This window comes from Ruditapes philippinarum, unplaced genomic scaffold (genome assembly GCF_026571515.1).
Source record: "Ruditapes philippinarum isolate M1 unplaced genomic scaffold, ASM2657151v2 ctg3716_1_1_1_1, whole genome shotgun sequence".
Taxonomy (NCBI): Eukaryota; Metazoa; Mollusca; class Bivalvia; order Venerida; family Veneridae; genus Ruditapes; species Ruditapes philippinarum.
In genome coordinates, this window is record NW_026862329.1 from 60,878 (window position 1) to 80,749 (window position 19,872).

Genomic DNA, 19,872 nt, shown 5'->3' on the forward strand with positions numbered 1-19,872 from the left:
GCAAAAATTCCTTCCTTTACTACCATCTACACATTAAGGTTGTTAATCCCTGGAAGTTTAAGCCAAATCTGCCATCCAGTTTAAGAAGAGTTGCGTTCACAAAATTTCTACAAAGTATATAATGAAAAAATCAACAAAGGGCCATAATTCTGTTAAATTTGGTCGCAGCAAAAATTCCTTCCTTTACTACCATCTACACTTAAAGGTTGTTCATCCCTGTAAGTTTAAGCAAAATCTGCCATCTGGTTTAAGAGGAGTTGCGGTCACAAAATTTCTACATAGTATATAGTGAAAAAATCAACAAAGGGCCATAATTCTGTTAAATTTAGTCGCAGCAAAAATTCCTTCCTTTACTACCATCTACACATTAAGGTTGTTCATCCCTGTAAGTTTAAGCAAAATCTGCCATCCGGTTTAAGAGCAGTTGCGTTCACAAAATTTCTACATAGTATATAGTGAAAAAATCAACAAAGGGCCATAATTCTGTTAAATTTAGTCGCAGCGAAAATTCCTTCCTTTACTACCATCTACACATTAAGGTTGTTCATCCCTGTAAGTTTAAGCAAAATCTGCCATCCGGTTTAAGAGGAGTTGCGTTCACAAGATTTCGGGACGTACGGACAGACTGACTGACGGACGGACAAGTGCAACGCTATATGCTCCCACATTGTGGGGGCATAAAAATATCCAGACGAAAATACCCAGGTGCACAACTACATATGCTGATCAACATTCCTGTAAAGTTTCAGGACTCTAGGTCAAATACTTTTTGAGTTATGTGCGACACAAAAAAGAATGGACGGACGGACAAGGGTAAATCTAAATGCCCGCCACTAAAGTGGGGGCACAAAAATATGTGTTGCTTTAAAACCTATAAATTAGCAGCAAAAACAATTTTGTTTGTCCTTTTTTTTATTTTCACACTGTACAGATATTTCACAGATTATTTCCCCTTCTTGGTTCTCATTTTTCTGATGTAGAATTCGAGCTCTTTGCCTTCAAGGATATAACCGTCACATCGCCCAGTGCAGCCTGGTCTTGATGCAATCTTAGCTGAAATACACAAAACAAAACAAAATTTATACAAGATTTTCATTTTTTTTTTTTTTTTCATTTACATTTTTACCATTACTGAATTAGGAGAATCGTGAGGCAGGTTTTTCCCATTGTTTTCTAGCACTCTTAAGTAAGCCATTTTGTGACATTTTCTGTAACTAATAAAGGAAAAACCTCGGGTGCTCCTCCACTTCATTATTACGACAAGGACACTACATCAACCTTTTTTAACCCTCCCTGGTCACATTCCTGGCTTTTCACATGAATCTTAACAAAATTCATTTATTCCAAAAGCTTGAGGGCCAAGTAATTCAAGTCAGCAATGTTTATCATTGTCACAACAACTTCCAAGTTCAGCTTTATTCAGAGTACAAGGAAGTACATGTTTATGCAATCAGATACATGTATTGTGTCATCAGGTTTTTTTTAATCTGAATTACGTCCCAAATATCATCACTTTGCATCTTACAGTGCAATTTTCCTCCCAACAACAAACTTATATTTTCAAACCAAATTACAGCTCAAAGTTCATATTAATATCATTGTATATTTCCATAAGGAGATCTAGTCAGAAACATTTATTATCATAAAAATAGAATGCACATATAAAAGCCTTAAAGTCAGCAAATCCATCATTACACCAAGGACAATGAAAATATAGGTCTGAAAAAGTTCTTGTGAATCATACTATGGAACATTTTTTGTTTTCATTTCATTTTATCACTTACTATGCTTGTGTCATTTGGGATCTTTCCCCTGGGACTAGAAGTTTTACAATATAAAGAGTTTAGCATTATTATAGACTTGCTCAGTTAACGGTAACAATGTTTTTTACATGGTGTGATTAAAAGGTGTCCTAAGTTGTTTGTCATCATTGCAAGTCCTTTATTGTTAAAACATTTTCAATTTGAACAGACTTCCCGAAATACGTCGGTCCGACGGACATGTCCGATAAATTTTGATCAGGTCCGACAATTTTTTATTCCGGATTGGTCCGACTGTCCGGCTTTTATCCAAGCCGCATGTATACAAAATGGCGTCGCTAAAGGTGCAAAACCTGGGGAAAACGAAAATCTACGCCAGAAGAGTGCGCAGAACAGCAATAAAAGGATGAAAAGAATAGACCTGAGACAAAATTTAATGAAAAATGGAAGCAGAACCATGAATCATTGGTGTATGACAGGGAGGAGATGAAAATGCGCTGTACGGATTGTGCCGATTTTTACGGCGAAAAAATAAAAAACAATAGAAATACAAACACAAGTTTTTCTTTGATTTTGATCAATTTTATTTGGTCCGACAGACCGAATGTCTGACAGTTTTTTTCAACTTTCGGGAAGTCTGTTTGAATACAAGTACCGACTACAAATAACCCATGCTCAAGTTTTATATATCTTATAGCCTTTTCAAATGTCTAACTATAGTTAACACAAGAATTCTTGTTGCGATAAAACGCTTTGGAAAAAAAGATCCCAGAAGGATAACACAACAAGTCTTTGTACTTTCCCAACTCTCATACACAATAAAATGACGGAACTAAGTCAATTACCACATTTCTCAAATTCTGCTGACATTATCAAATATCCTAGATCTTTTCAAACTTGCTCAGTAACTATGTTATTTACATGGTGTGTTAAAAAGGTCTCCTAAGTTGTTTGTCATCATTGCAAGTTTTTTTTATATTCCTTTTTTCCAACATATATGCAATACAACCTATTCAGAACAACACAACAACCATTGGTAGACAAAGATTTTTTTGTTGTTCCTGAGGTGTTGCTCATAAGGCCGAATTGATTTTCAAATTTTGGAAAGAATTGACATTGTCCTGCAGAGGCAATTTCTCTACAGAGGGCTTTTCTGCAGGGTTTGCAAATGTATTAATTAAAGAGTCAAGATTTTGCAGTATAGTCAGCAATTATAGAATTTCTAGACCAGGGGATAAGAAACAATCAGATACTATAATATTGTCATCAGGATTATATCTGAATTACGTCCCAAGTATCATCATTTTGTGTCTCAAAATGCCAAATATTGACACTGGCCGTCAAATTTTTTAACCCAACAGATATAAGGCATCCTAAGTATAACAGTTAACAACAATTTATGAGACATGTCGATCAATCAGATACTATATACTGTCATCAGGGTTATATCTGAATTACGTCCCAAGTATCATCATTTGGTGTCTCAATCACGAGTCAGTGCCAAATATTGACACCATCATCCAACAAATATAAAGCCTAATTAACTTAAAACATCAATTTATGAGAAGTGTGGATCAATCAGATACTATATATTTTCATCAGGGTTTTATCTGAATTACGTCCCAAGTATCATCATTTTGAAATGCATATAAACCTTTAATTCTATAAAATAACAATGGACACAACACAAGAAAGGATAGTCAAAACCACAAGCACATCTCTACAAAGGTCTTAAGTTACTGGACTATCATTTACACATAAAATTTATATCCAAATTACAAATGAGCAAATAATATTTTCTTTTTTTGTTTGTCTGATCAAGTATCTGAGATTGATGTTTTACAATATTTTTACAAAAGCCTGTAAATTAAAATAATATAATAGCAATGACCACACTTTTTGGGGAATATAAATTCCAAATAAGTTAGGTAACAGTATCAGGTCTTGGAAGCCTCATCAGATGTGCTAGCTGGCCCGTGTCTATACTGGTGACAAAGCTATCTGTTTTCTAAATTTAGAATGCAAGCAGTCAGAGTAACTATGACAACATAAGACAAAATCTTTAGATGGATATGGTACAGTCAAAACGACTCAAGAACCATCTTCTTAAAGTCTAAAGCTATCATCATCCTGCTTACAATAACTCAATAAAATACTTTTGTTAAAACCCACAAATTTCTTATCCCCTTAAAAAGCATCATATTGTTTTCCAACTAAACATCATGCAGCTATTCCAATTTGATTTCATTTTCTCCCTATTTTCCCATTTACTGGTTTAGTAGCTACACTATGAAGTACATGAAAACAATTTCAAACAACAGCACCTTGTGTGGGGTTAATGCTTGTCTGTTAGAATAACCATTTTTGACAAAAATTCAAAGTTAAAAGGGGCATAACTCTACAAATATAGCTTTCATAATTACGCCCCTTGTCTAACAAATGCACCTGGTCGTGATAAGCTAGCATTCAAAGTCTCATATTGATACCTTAAATACTGTACGAGTAAACTTCCTGAGAACATAGACTTGGTATAAATTACTTTAAGTCAGCAAAAACAGATTATGTTCCATTAGTATGATTCTCGACCTGGTTTTTCCTTAAACCTTTTTGGACCTGTATTTTCATTGTCCAGACTGATTGTTTCATTTGGGATCTTGAGTCCTACAGGATAAGAAGTGACTGAAATTAAATACAAAATGGATAAGACTTCAGCTTTCTTACAGACTTGCTCAGTTAACGGTAACTATGTTGTTTACATGGTGTGATTAAAAGGTGTCCTAAGTTGTTTGTCATCATTGCAAGTCCTTCATTGTTGCTGAATATCAGTACTGACTACAAATAACCCATGATCAAGTCTTGTATATCTTATATTCTTTTCAAATGTCTTACTATAGTTGTCACAAGAATTCTTGGTAAAAATCTCAAAAGAAGAGTACTTTTTTCAACTCTCCTACACAAAAAATGCTGGAAGTAAGTCCATAACCACATTCCTAGATCTTTTAAAACTTGCTCAGTTAACTATGTTGTTTACATGGTGTGTTAAAAAGGTCTCCTAAGTTGTTTGTCATCATTGCAAGTTTTTTTTATATTCCTTTTTTCCAACATATATGCAACACAACCTATTTAGAACAACGCAACAACCTTTGGTAGACAAAGTTTTTTAATTCATAATTACGCCCCTTGTCTAACAACTGCACCTGGTCATGATAAGCTAGCATTCAAAGTTTCATATTGATACCTTAAATACTGTATAAGTAAACTTTATGAGAACAGACTTGGTATAAGCTACCCCTTAATTGCAAATTTTACTTATTGGGAAACACAGCAGTGTTTCCAGTCAAGGTTGATATATTCACTAATTTATGTTCTTGATGGTTTAAAATTTCAATTGTGTTACTTTTTTATCAGCCACATTAACCAACTTCAGAGCCTCGGCAAATATCTTTGGCAATATTGACATTATATATTGACAAGAAAACGGGTAATAATCAAGTTTGTAATAAAATTCAGTCAAGCATGACAATCAGTGTAACTATGACAATGTAAACATCAAGATATATATATATACATGTAGAACATGCTATATCTCTACACTCATATATTGTCATCATACTGCCATGAATTACTACATGTATTACACTCAATATGTATTGAATTTTTACAATGGGTCATGCTATGTTTCTTGTTAATACATCTAGTAGTTTCAGAGCTATGTCCCGTACAAGATGCATACAAACATACAGACGACAAAGCCGTGAAGATATGCACTTCCTTCAAGAGGCATCATGCTCATAGTTAAAAACAGAATATGAAGTTGGAAACTTGCTCAGTGAACATTTACTATGTTGTTTACATGGTGTGATTCCAAAGTCCTAAGCCCTTTTTATCATCATTGCAAGTTGATTAAGTAATCTTCAAATTAAAACAAATATATCAAGTTTGCTCAGGTTTGGTAACGCTAATAGTTTTTACATGGTTCTTTAAAAGGTGTCCTAAGAATTTTCATCATTGCAAACCATTTCAATAACACGCAATTAAACTCAGAAAAAAGAGACTTGGAGAAGATAGCTGCAACAAGTGGCTGTGCATTCTTTGAAATTGCAAGATAATGTAATTTTGTTTCTGCATAAAAATTTAACTACATCTAGATAATGGTCAATGGAATACTGGAGTGGCAAAATTTACTGCAACTTAGCTCGATTTTTTTCCCCAATGTGGACTTGCTCAGTTAACGGTAACAATGTTATTTACATGGTGTGATTAAAAGGTGTCCTAAGTTGTTTGTCATCATTGCAAGTCGACAAACATTTTTTTCCCCCTTTTTGAAATTGCTTCTAAAAAAATTCAGCTCAAGACAAGACTTAAAGCAGTTTACATACAATGCACATTTAAATGGAATACATACAATGCAAATTTAAATTGAATACATACAATGCACATTTAAATGGAATCTTCATGTCCCAAGTAGTCTGGTCATTTTTATACTACATATTGTAACAGCAAATTGTATCACCTTCCAACACCTTTAATTACAGAAGCCAGCATTGTTAGCAACTAGAAACGATAAATTAACACTACAACAAAGGTCTTCAAAAATGGAAAACTCGCAAATAATTCAAAGCTTGACCAAAAATAACTCAAAAGTGGAAAACTCAAAAGCACGACCAATTACAACTAAAACAAAGGTGGTCCAAAATGGGAAACTACGAAAAGCTTGACCAACAACAATATTTACTCCTGATTCGATTATTTCCAAAAACACCTACTTCCATTATGGCAAGATGTTAAAATACTCATTTTTTTACAGCCTATTTGGTTAAAGAACAAAAGAAATAGTTGAAATACAGAATATATGGTTGAAAACTTGCTCAGTTAACGGTAACTATGTTATTTACATGGTGTGATTAAAAGGTGTCCTAAGTTGTTTGTCATCATTGCAAGTTTGGTTATCCAACCTTTAAAATTTATAAATTAATAGAAAACAAATACAGTATCTCTGATCAAGTTTGTTCAGGTTTGGTAACGCTATAGTTTTTACATGGTTCATTAAAAGGTGTCCTAAGAATTTTCATCATTGCAAACCATTTAAATGACACTGACACAATCGGTCACATGCCAACCCCAAGTAGAACCACTAATGTTCTGTAAGCCAGCCAGATAGGTCTCCTCACATGGCTGGATTCAAACTGACAGCAGTAAGGGTTAAATGTTTGAATTTAACCACTAGGTAACAGGCACCCCAAGATCTCTTCGATTTTAATTTCTTTAATATTTTTTTAACCATCTAAACACCTTAAAAGAACAAAGGACAGCTCGAAATAAATAAATCATACAATTGTGTTATTTCAGCAGGTCAAGGTTAAGATTTTTTTCAACAACATCAGAGCTACACTGAAACTATCATCAGAATCAAGGAATGCACATATCACCTCATCATATGTTGTACCTAGAACAAAATTACATCCACCGAAATTGAAATTATTTATCTCCCTTTATTCCTTTCTGAAAAGAAACTAGCCTCATTATAACAATTCCTTCTATAAACTCTGAAACTTGAAACCAAAAGACTGAAAATCAGCACAGAATAAAGGCTGATCATGAGAAATTTACTGATAAATTGAAACTAGAAACCCTTGAGCGAACAAATTTTAATCAGTGAATAACTGAATGCAAAGACTTGCTCAGTTAACGGTAACTATGTTGTTTACATGGTGTGATTAAAAGGTGTCCTAAGTTGTTTGTCATCATTGCAAGTCTTTCATTCTTGCCACCAAAAAACATCATCTAATATCCGCGGTCTTTCAAACACTTGATAGAATAAAATGTTCATTTTGTAAGCATCAAACGAGCAACAAAATTTCACATAAACGATCAATACTGTACAGCTGATCCTTGTTGAATCATCAAAACTCTAAAAATCTGCAATTCATGCCTGAAGGGACAAGTCTTTAAATTCATAGTTTTACTGATTAATGAATAAAATACAAGATCATAGTTCAATCATCAAATCTCTAAAAATCTGAAATTCATGCATCATCATGAGAAAACGAAGTCTTAATATTCATCAAATGACGTTTTCTTTTTAAATAACAAATTACTTTTTCACAAACTTCTTAGAAACAACATCAGAGCTACACTGAAACTATCATCAGAATCAAGGAATGCACATATCACCTCATCATATGTTGTACCTAGAATGGAATTATATCAAACAATTTAGGGGTTATTTTTGAAAAAAAAAAAAATTTATTTTTCCCTTTTGAAAAGAAACAAGCCTCATTTTAACAATTCCTTCTAAAACACTTAAACTTAAAACCAAAAGAATGAAAATCAGCACAGAATAAAGGCTGATCATGAGAAAGTTACTGATAAACTGAAAACCAGAAACCCTACAGCAAACAAATTTTCATCTGTGAATGTAAAGACTTGCTCAGTTAACGGTAACTATGTTATTTACATGGTGTGATTAAAAGGTGTCCTAAGTTGTTTGTCATCACTGCAAGTCTTTCATTTTTGCCACCAAAAAACATTATCTAATATTACCGACTTTCAAACACTTGATGGAATAAAATGTACATTTTGTAAGCATCAAATAAGCAACAAATTTTCAAATTAACAAATAATACTGTACAGCAGAACTTTGTTCAATCTCTAAAAATCTGAAATTCATGCCTGACGGGATCCATAGTTTTAATGAATAATATACAAGATCATTCTTCGAATCTCTAAAAATCTGAAATTCATGCATGAGAAAAGGAAGTCTTAATATTCATTAAATGTTGTTTTTCTCCTCAAAAATAACTGATTATTATTTCACCAACTTCTTAGGAACAACATCAGAGCTACACTGAAACAATCACTGTTCATCAAGAAATTACACATAAAAACTCATCATATGTTGTTAACAAACTTATACAGGGCATTAAAAACTTCATGCAAGATCAAAAGCATCTGTTTCTATTTATAATTTTTCTAAAATAATTTTTAAATTTTCATGATGGAACAAATCAAAACTGTGATGGAAGTAATAAATATTTCCTCTTTATGAAGCTAGTCCTACGGACTTAGTGGTGTACCCTCTTAATATGAATTTTAACCATTAGCCTGCTGCCCTCAACAGATCACACCTAATCTTAAGAACAGATTGCGCATATTCATCACCTTAGTACAGCATAGGGTTAATTCCATGATATCTCTTCTTTATGAATAATTAAATAAAAGTAAACCCATTAGTGCATTAAGATGACAATTTGTGCCATCTGATCAATGTCAACACTGTTTGATATACAGTAATTACTTATTTTGCAATTTTCCATAAGACGAGAAATGGTTTCGTCCATTTAGCTTAGAAAAGGTTCAATTTTCCTTTCAATAACTTTTAACAAAGGACTTGCTCAGTTAACGGTAACTATGTTGTTTACATGGTGTGATTAAAAGGTGTCCTAAGTTGTTTGTCATCATTGCAAGTCCTTCACTGTTAAAAGCATATTAACATTGAACATCAGCACAAATTACGTATGCCACAGTCTTATTTAGCTCATAATCTTTTCAAATGTCAGATAATAGTTGTCACAAGAATTCTTGTTGCGGTTAACTTCTCAGAAGAAAAGATCTGAGAAGGCAAACGCAAGTTAACTTGCAAGTCTGTGTACTTTCCCAACTTTCCTATACAAAAATGACAGAACTTGATTCAATTACTACATTTCCTGCCAACATAATCAAATATCCTAGATATTTTAAAACTTGCTCAGTTAACGGTAACTATGTTGTTTACATGGTGTGATTAAAAGGTGTCCTAAGTTGTTTGTCATCATTGCAAGTTTTGTTCATATTTTTTTTTAAATTATTATTAAATTATATATGTGAACGCATACAAACAAAATATCATTATATTTGACTATGCTTGTTTTGCTAATCTTTAAACCACAAGGATCATATGGTTGAAATACAACAACCATCAAGTATTTGGAAATTTTGTTTTGATTTTGTCAATTTGCCACAAAAAAGCGTCATTTATTGAGCTTGTATCCCTCAGACAAGTAGCAAGTGCAGTTATCTTTCTTTAAACAGAAGGTTGTGCCTGCAGTAGTACTTGTTTTGTTTCAATAAAATTTCTTACTAGCACTTATAGAAGACCCAAAAAAATATTAACAATTTCAAGACTTGCTCAGTTAACGGTAACTATGTTGTTTACATGGTGTGATTAAAAGGTGTCCTAAGTTGTTTGTCATCATTGCAAGTCTTGAGAAACTTAGTCAACAATCTTATTAAACATTATCTTGTATTCTTTAGAAATTACAGAAATTGTGATGTACAAGTCATGCACAATTAGATCTAGCCTGGGTCCCTATTTAAGAATCAGGCCATTTTTCCCTATGTTTATAATATTCAAAGTTAAGTGAACATGAATTTGTTGCTTAAACATAAAATTTATAAGGACAGGCAAGTTTTCATTTTGTGACGAACGTTCCAAAATCTGGCAACCCTTTTCTGTAAACTTATAATATTTCAAAGTTAAGTGAACATAAATTTTGTTGCTTCAACATCAAATTTAAAGGACAAGGCAAGTTTTCATTATTTCATGATGAATGTCCCAGCCAATCAACTTTTCGCAAACCTACCTAAAACACGGCCAGTAGCAAACTGGTCCTCAAGGGCCTGCTCTACTTGTTTAGATTTTTGTCTCTCCTCGTATTTCTTCATTGTTTTCTTTGACCTGGTTTTGTTTAGGTTGGCCTCTTCCTGTTCTGTCTGGAAATATATTGGTTAGGATAATAATACAAATTAACACAAAAGCAACTTACTTTTCATGGCAATTCTGAACTGGTCCCTTTTTCAGTTTAGTACCTTTTCTAAAATATTCTCTGAAAAAATGATTGTTTTGTCCAAATTAAAAGTCCAATAGTTTGCATGGTAAAACTGAACCTATCAGCAGACCAGGCAACATTACAATGGTATTCATTATCTGATCCACCAGGGCCGGCAAAATCTAATCTTGACTAACTTGTGCATTTTTATCTAAAGCATTTCACAACTTGTCCGTATGATATTTATACAGTAAATTCTTAAAAATTGTTAACAGTAAAGGCTGTGGGAAAACCTGAGCAATATGGACAATAGATTTTGCCGCCCCTGGTGCATGTATCTTATTTTCCTATCTGTTGTTACAGACGTTATACCAAGACAATTGGCTGGAAAATACCAACTGTCCAACGATGCCTATCTGTATTTTATATTGCATTTATGAACGACCCTGCATAGCAACATCACTATGCCTGGAGATACGAAAATGCTTCTCTAACAAACTGCACAAAACTTTACCTCAAGACTTAATAGCTACAGTCCCTCAGTTAATTACACTTTTATAGATAAATTGTGAAATTCTGTCATCTTGGAGGCTACAGGAGTATAATCAAGTCCAGCAATGTTTGTTTGAAAATTTACTGCATGTATAAAACGAAATTAATGATTCTTACAACACTCTTAAGAAATATTATATATATATATTTACATCATTCAAAAATTGATCATCATTAAAGCTGCATTTATTTTATTGCACAAATTGTTACAGACATTTTACCAAGACAATCAACTTGATATGTTGATAATCTAACGATGCTTATCTGTCCTTAATATTGCATTTATGAACGACCCTACAAAGTTACAAAACTTCGTCTGGAGATACGAAAATGCCTCAAAACCATAGTCCGCAACAGAAGCTATTCGGTAATTTTTTTTTTCAATATTGCCATTGGGACAAATCTTATTTTGACAGCAAATACACAGTAGAACTTTGGTGAGTCACAGTTGAAGTTACTTGTGTAAAAGCTTCAACACATCCAGGCTTTAACGCATGAATCTGTCTCGAGTTAATGACAAAATTTCGAGCCGTCAACGTTTACAAGCAAGTTACAAAAGGTGTAACAAAAGAAATGGGAGATAACTAAATCACCTTAAAGTAAATGTATCCCATGTGTTTATCACACAACACAGGGGTCACTGTAATTAATCTATCCCCTAACATTACTGTTCTTCTATTAAACTAGAATTAAAGATGATGTCACAGACATTTTACCAAGACAACCAACTTGACATGTTGATAATCTAACGATGCTTATCTGTCCTTAATATTGCATTTATGAACGACCCTACAAAGTTACAGAACTTCGTCTGGAGATACGAAATGCCTCAAAAACTTTTTCCAAACATTTATCTCTAAAGTTTAATCATCTTACAATGTTAATATGTTCTAAAATTTAATGTAGAAAAAATATTTTACAGTATTCAGAGGTACGAGTATATTATTCAAACTGTTTTAGATTAATGTTGGCATCAACATTAATTCTTCAGTCGAAAGATGGTTAATGAACACATCATCTGCCAACCAGTCAGTAATTTGTCACATTATATTATAAATTTTTCCTGAAAAACGTGCACTTTTCCCAAAAATCTGAAGTTACACCAGCTTTTTACTTCCCAAACTAGTAATTTAAGAGCTAATCTTTCCCACAATCAAGAGGCTAAGGCCTCTTTCCAAATAAAGTAAAGAACGAACGAAATTATATTTTTCTATAAATTTACAACAGTATTTTTTCTTTTACCTTTTGGGAGGGGGGGGGGGGGGGGGGGGGGGGGGGGGGGGGGGGGGGGGTTTCTCCAATATTGCCACAGGGACAAATCTCATTTTGACAGCCAATATACAGTAGAACTTTGGTGAGTCTCAGACGCAGGTACTTGCTAAAAAGCTTCGACACATTCAGGCTTTGACGCATGAATCTGTCTCAATGACAAAATTTCGACCCGTCAATGTTAACAAGCAAGTTACAAAAGGTGTAACAAAAGGAATGGGCGATAACTAAATCAACTTATAGTAACTGTATCCCGTGTGTTTATCACACAACACAGGGGTCACTGTAATTAATCTATCCCCTAACATTACTGTTCTTCTATTAAACTAGAATTAAAGATGATGTCACAGACATTTTACCAAGACAACCAACTTGACATGTTGATAATCTAACGATGCTTATCTGTCCTTAATATTGCATTTATGAACGACCCTACAAAGTTACAGAACTTCGTCTGGAGATACGAAAATGCCTCAAAAACTTTAACCAAACATTTATCTCTTACAATGTTAATATGTTCTAAAATTTAATGCAGAAAATAACTTGACAGTAAGGTACGAGTATATCATTCAAACTATTTTAGATTAATGTTGGCATCAGGCAAAAATCATCGACATTAATTCTTCAGTCGAAAGATGGTTAATGAACACATCATCTGCCAACCAGTCAGTAATTTTTCACATTTATAATGAATTTTTCCTGAACATGCACTTTTTCCAACAATCTTAACTTACACCAGCTTTTCACTTCCCAAACTAGTAATTTAAGAGCTAATCTTTCCCAAAATCAAGAGGCTAAGGCCTCTTTCCAAATAAAGTAATGAAAGTGACCGTGAAAGTGACTGTGAAAGTGACTAAAAGTATGTTTTCTATATATTTACAACAGTGCTTTTTAGCTTTTAGGACACCGGTGTGTGTGTGGTGTGGGGTGGGGGGTGGTAAAAAGATGATATTCAGAAATTGTGAAATACAACTATTTTTTTCAAACTATGTCGTCTTTCCTGCCTAACTTTTGTGATTTTCTTCTTTTTCAGAAATATGGGGGGAAATATATACTTTCAAAGAGGGGGGGGGGATTGGCCCTTAAAATAGCATTTAATGGAGATTTCAACTTGCACAAAACTGATTTTAAAAAGACTGATAATTTAGGACAACAAGCTATCAAAGTGCTACTATTCAGACAGATCATATGTTACTCATAACACGGTTACATCATTCTTGACACAGTTTTAAAATGAACATGCTGCTTTGTTGAGAGACTTGCTCAGCTTGTATGATAGAAGTTGTTTACATGTTGTGATTAATACGTCACCTGGTGGTTTTCATCATTGCAAGTCTATGTGTAGTTTAACAGGGCCTTTTTTCACAGTTTGGGGAAGCAGCCCAGCCCTTAATTTTGGGGAAAAATTACACAGTATATTTGTAAAAGGGGAAGAAAAAACTTGATGTAAATTAAATTTTTGGGGAAAACTGCATGATTTTAAAGAAATTTTCTTTGGGGAAGCAGCCCTATACCGGCCCCTGTTATAGAAGGTAAAAAGGCCCGGAGTTAACCTTCAATTTCAATACTTGTCAGCAAGGAACAAATCCATGAATAGCTGCTTCAGTTTAAGGTGATTCCGCTTTGTCAGCCATGTTTGTTTTCACAAAGTCTGTCCAAAGTGAAAGTAGGCCAAAATTCATATAACAACACAGCTCTTATTTTAAAATGATGAACCATTTGAAAGTACACTTCCAGGTTTATATTTTAAGGACAATTATAAACAAAAATAAAAATGATAACAACAAGAATATTTACCTTGAACACATTTCTGAAGACCAAAAACATTCAGTTGCAAAGTTTTATGCACATTTCATGAATGGCAAAATCCTTTTTTAAGTCTGTTTTAGTGCCTACAAAAGCTATTTTTTGCAGCAAATACAAAAATCTTTCAAAACTTAACTCCAAATAAATCCATATCTCATGTCCTTCTAAGCACATGGCCTCCATTATTTTTTGTAAAAAAGTAGTGCAAGAAAACAATCATCATTTATAGCCTTATGAACTACAATTAAAATGAAAATACAATCAAACTTTTAAAATCTAACCTTTTTTATGTGTAACAGTGAAGTGTGTCTGTTTGTCATGTACACAAGAGATAGATAAATGATGTTTATTTTCATGGTACTACTTTTTTACACATGTCCTGGTGGCCATGTTTTTTCAAGGTCAGATAAACTACTTTCCTAAGGTTTATATTTTTTAAAGTTTTTTGTATTTTCTGCAAAAAGTAGCTTTTGTAGGCACTAAAACAGACTTTAAAAAGGATTTTGCCATTCATGAAATGTGCATAAAACTTTGCAACAGAATGTTTTTGGTCTTCAGAAATGTAGCACATTCAAGGTAATTTTTCTCATTTTAGGAACCAATCTTATTAGTTTTACTTTTTGAGAAATTGGGGAAATAGAAAGAGAGCATATTCGTGTTTCTTATGAGGCTATCACTCAATGCTGATCAATAAGCAGCCAAAATCTCCTGCCAATGTAGATTTCATATCGGACAGACAGAGCCTATTTCTAAATCCCCCATTTTTTCTTCAATTTTGTTACTGGGCATGCCATTGCTCCTTTGTACTTCCATCCAAACTGAACATGTCATGTGCAATGAAGTCAATACAGTGTAACTTACCAATTTAATATTCTTTTTACGACCAAGAGGAGCAGCATAGTGGGCCTCGTACCATTGTCTGAATGGGGTGGCATCAATCTGTACAATAGCACTTTTCACAAGTGTCTTAGTTCTCACCAATTCATTGTTACTGGCATTGTATACAGTATCGATGATCCTAGTCTTTCTGGAAATTGCTGGAACAAAAATATGTTTTACAGCGCAGGAACACAATAGGTCATATGGCGCCGAAACAGGAAAGATGATTTTGGCTCACCTTGTATAACTTAACCCAACACCAGGGGTCAAAGCACCTCAACTGCTGGAGCAAAAATAAATGAGCGACTGATCATAAGGTTGTAAACAATAAAGATGACATTGTCAAATATATTACACGGTGAATATATTTACTTAGAGACTGTTTTATCATTTGAAAAGCAACGCTAGATAAATGTCATTAAGTAACGTTATAAGACTTGCTCAGTTTACGGTAACTATGTTGTTTACATGGTGTGATTAAAAGGTGTCCTAAGTTGTTTGTCATCATTGCAAGTCAAAACAATGTTTTCTCCATTTTTATAACTTTAAAGTCTACACAACTACCTTTCTTATCAATTAGATTTTTAAGTTAAATTTGGAAAAACACACTTTTGATAATTCAAACAGAGTAAAATACTGATTTTTTCATCCACTTCCTTTATTTTTCACTATAAAAGGCACTGTTTGGCATGCAACAATACAGTTTGCTGTTGCACAATGCAGTTAGACTCCTAAAATGACTTTTTTGTTCCTTGCATTAATATAGACGGACTTGTTCTTGCAATTTGGAAAAGCAATACTTTTTTGGATTGGGTACTTTGTCCAATGTCTAAACAGGCAAAAATACCAAAGTTAAAATATAAAGAGAATGCAAAATAATTCTGAAGCTATACCTTCTGAACCCCATGAAAAGTTTCCTGTATCGAGACGAAGTGCCCTGTATTTCTTGTTACCACCACGGGTTCTGATAGTGTGAATACGCTTGGGACCAAGCTGCAAATATGTTGATTGAAAGACTAGTAATAAACCAGCAGTTTGACAGCAAAAAGAAATACAGACTTGGTAACAACACATCAAGTAGATCGTAGAAAGGCTTCAGATAGAGTATTTTAAATCACAGAATTTCATGCGAAAGATGGTGTTTAAACAATTCATCATAAACCTTTCTTGTAAGTTGTCTAAACCAGGGGTAAAATATAAGTGATCTTTAGCATTCTTACGCAATTTTTAATCTTAAAACATACAGCAGGGTCTAATTATAAAGTCAAAAAACACAAGACTAAGTACTCAAATCCCAATAGTTAGGAAAACTACATGCATTAAATAAAAAATACTTAAGATTTTAATCTGTGAAACTTATGTAAAACCATGAATACTTACACTACTTACTGAAAGACAGATGTTGCCACTAAATAGCTAAAACCAGTCATTGTTGCTTACATATTATATCATCATGCAGGGTTGTCTTTAAGAGGCGGCAGGAGGCCAAAATGCTAGTTCTGGCTTCCAAAACTTTATAAGCCGCTTTTTAACATTTTTGTTTTTCATCAGATGCGGCATTAAAGTTTTGGATTAGACCCGTTACGAAACCTAACCAGAATAACATAAGTTGATTTATTCTTGTTTTTCACTTGCAAATACACTTGACCCGATCAATTCTTGTGCATTTTACGGTAAAACAATTATTTAAATATCGTTCTATACCAATTCAAGTAATAAAATATTAATACCGTCATTAAAATTGCCTATTTAACTGTAAAACATCAATTTTCGCCGACTACAGTCGGCCATGACATTCAAGTGCCACGCGAGACCTCGTATGACGTCATTCGCGGGAACAGATTTGAATAGAGTTGTGTACTATATTTAGAACATTTTGTTGACATGATTTCGATATTTTTATTCAAGATAATGTTTTTATTTATTTTCATAAATTTTTGAGTATTTAAATATGATTTTATTGAATATAACAGTCAGTAAATAACCTTTTTCAACATCTTAAAAAAAAGTAATCTATAAAAATATTGGAGGCACATGGGTTCATAAAGGTCAATCTCGTAATCACGTGGTCAAACATTTTGGCAATATGGCGGCCAAGTGCCGAAATTTTTACCTGTCGGAAACTATTAGGTAGTTTATGTTCCTAATAAGATTTTTATTTGTCCATCCTTGGCTTATCAACAGATTATATATCGTTTTATCAAGGTATGCTTCACTTTACTTCGTGGCATGTTCGATAAATAAATACGAGCGTGTCAGATTCCTGGCACGATTATTGGTGGACTTTCCCTACGGGGTTATCTTCAGCGTTCACGTCATGTCATATATATAAACGGGTACGCTGAAGACCTTAAGCTACCAAAATGCCTGTCTCAAATGCATTATGGGCCGCCTCAAAATTAAGAAAACACTCTTTGTTATGCATGATAAAGACAGAAATGACCGCCTCAAGTTCAAAACAAACCTTCTGCAAAAAATGTTAATGACAACCCTAATCATGACAAAACCCGAAAATGCTGAATTTACCTTAATTTTACTTTCAATAGTTAAAAATAGTCAATAGTTTGGCCCAGAAACATTTGTATTTAGGAGTATTAGAAAAATCCTGAAATTCAGACACAGGCCTGAAAACTTGTACCCATGTGCATTTATGACAAATTCACCGATAATTTACCTTTGTTTGTGCTGGTGGACGACCAAGTTCAAATTTCCTCTTCTTTCGAAGTTGGTTCATGCGACCACCGGTCGACCTACGCTTATGCCACTTATCACGGGAGATACCTAAAATCAAAATGAAAGACCGTTTTAGTGTTTGATCACAACTTTTAGCATGGATAGTGTTTGTCAACTAATCAGGTCTGGTGTTCAAATTCCAGTCAGTGTCAGACGATAATTCATGTTTACAATTGAAAAACTTTTAATGATAAATGTGTGGTCTTAAAGAACTGACAATCAGAGCGTGGTGATTCTGATCTTCAATAAGAATTTATAAACGACTGGCATTTCTGAAGGCACGACATCGATAAATTTGCAATATAATTTTTCACTCAATAGATTTTCAAGCCTATTAGACATATCCACGCGCCGCATCAACTTAATGTAAGTTTAAATATATTTCACACCATTAACATGCGGTCAATTTGATAAATTTACTCTAAGTCAAAATAAAAACAATTCAGCTAAGTGTCCGATTAAACGTTGGAATTACCTCCATCCCTGCAATATTTATGGCTTAATTACATTGACAAATGATAGATATATCATTGTAGTTTATTTCAAACCCATCAAATACTACCAATACTTCAAATATACAAAGATGACATTCGATTTTCTAAACGCACTAGCTAACAATCAACCTACCCATGTTGGCTTGTTTAATGGAAAGGACAAATCACGTACTTTCTCGTTCAGACTACTTCCGGTAATATACATTCGCCCCACTAATTATTCGTCTCGTCACGATTCGCCCATGTTACGAAACGATTGGCCTCCAGTAAGCGACTGTTACCTCTCTTCTATGTCAAACTTGTTTTAAAATCATTTGATTAAAAAATTATTAATATTTATGGTCTATATAAGGGTTTATGTTTTATTTATATTTGTGAAAAGACTGTATTGTGTATTACCACGGACTTTATTTTGGTTTTACGTGTATATATTATATGAACATATTAACAAAAAAAGCTATATAGTTCGTTTAAACATAAGTTTTATATGAAAAGTTTCAAGAAAATAATAGATCTACATTTATAAAACCAGATAATAAAAGTTGTTTATTTTTAATATAAAATTAATCAAAAGGATTAAATTTTCTACACGGTAAGTGCATGTTCATGAAAATACTGTCATATAACCACGGACTTTTCAATTAGAGTCCGTGATATCGAAAATTGGTGGCGATTTTATGTTTCATATCAATTGATATGTGTAATATTATTTTCTAAAGGAAAAGAAATTTATGTATTTTCATTGCATACAGGAAGAAGAAGAGAAGAAATAGTTTATTTCGGTAACTTATACATTTACAGTATCTCGTTACATACAATAATAACAAATAAAATAATTCTGTGGTCACATGACAAAAGCAAAGAAAAAAAATAAGAAGAAGAACATAAAAAAGTTTTAACTGATGACATTCTAGAAAATTTGTTTCAGACATCTGCAAATAAAGGAACAAAGAACATCACAACATCATTATCCTTCATAGAAATAAAAAAAGTTCCAGTAAGAAGAAAAACACCAAAAACAAAAAAGACGTGAAAATAACAGCGTCAAAAGTATAGTATTATAATAAGGATAATAAGTTGAACCAATTAACATTCCAAAATGTGTTATGAATTAACAACTGGTATTAACAATTCTTGTCGCTTTTTATTTGCTACATCTATATATTTTCCTAAATTTACAAGTACATAGTGTATAGCTTTATTATCTGATTGTAGTAAATCTACTAATTTATACATAGAAGGTCTAATATAGTAATAACGCTTGATAAATCTTCTACAGGTCGTGAAGTTTTTTCCAGCAAAGTATACATTTAAAATGACAGTTACTGAACACATACTGAACATTTGATTTAAACACTTTTTTCCTCATGGACTTTAATGCAAAAAGGTAAGACATTATGGAAAGCCACGTTTAAAATTATTGTTATTTGTTCTTAAAAGTTTAATTATTTACAAGCAAAAATACAGGCATTTTAATTAAAATACAAGTTAGAAATATATACACCGAAAATAAATAAACTGTTTGTAATTTATACAAGATGTCTTCCTTCTCTATCTATACTATACATTTGT

At 33.1% G+C, this 19,872-nt stretch overlaps 1 protein-coding gene and 1 non-coding gene across 2 annotated transcripts; both read right to left on the reverse strand.

Moving 5' to 3' along the window:
• Positions 1 to 894: 894 nt before the first annotated feature.
• Positions 895 to 18,544, reverse strand: LOC132718665 (small ribosomal subunit protein eS8-like). The gene is made up of 6 exons (XM_060702380.1): positions 18,434 to 18,544; positions 17,748 to 17,854; positions 15,967 to 16,066; positions 15,056 to 15,231; positions 10,382 to 10,511; positions 895 to 1,053 (listed from the first exon to the last, which is right to left on the reverse strand). Exons 1-6 carry the CDS (start codon positions 18,435 to 18,437, stop codon positions 944 to 946), a joined length of 627 nt encoding a protein of 208 aa, XP_060558363.1. The 5' UTR covers positions 18,438 to 18,544; the 3' UTR covers positions 895 to 943.
• Positions 5,699 to 5,774, reverse strand: LOC132718669 (small nucleolar RNA SNORD58). The gene has a single exon (XR_009624132.1). It is a non-coding gene; the product is annotated as a small nucleolar RNA SNORD58 (small nucleolar RNA).
• Positions 18,545 to 19,872: the final 1,328 nt, after the last annotated feature.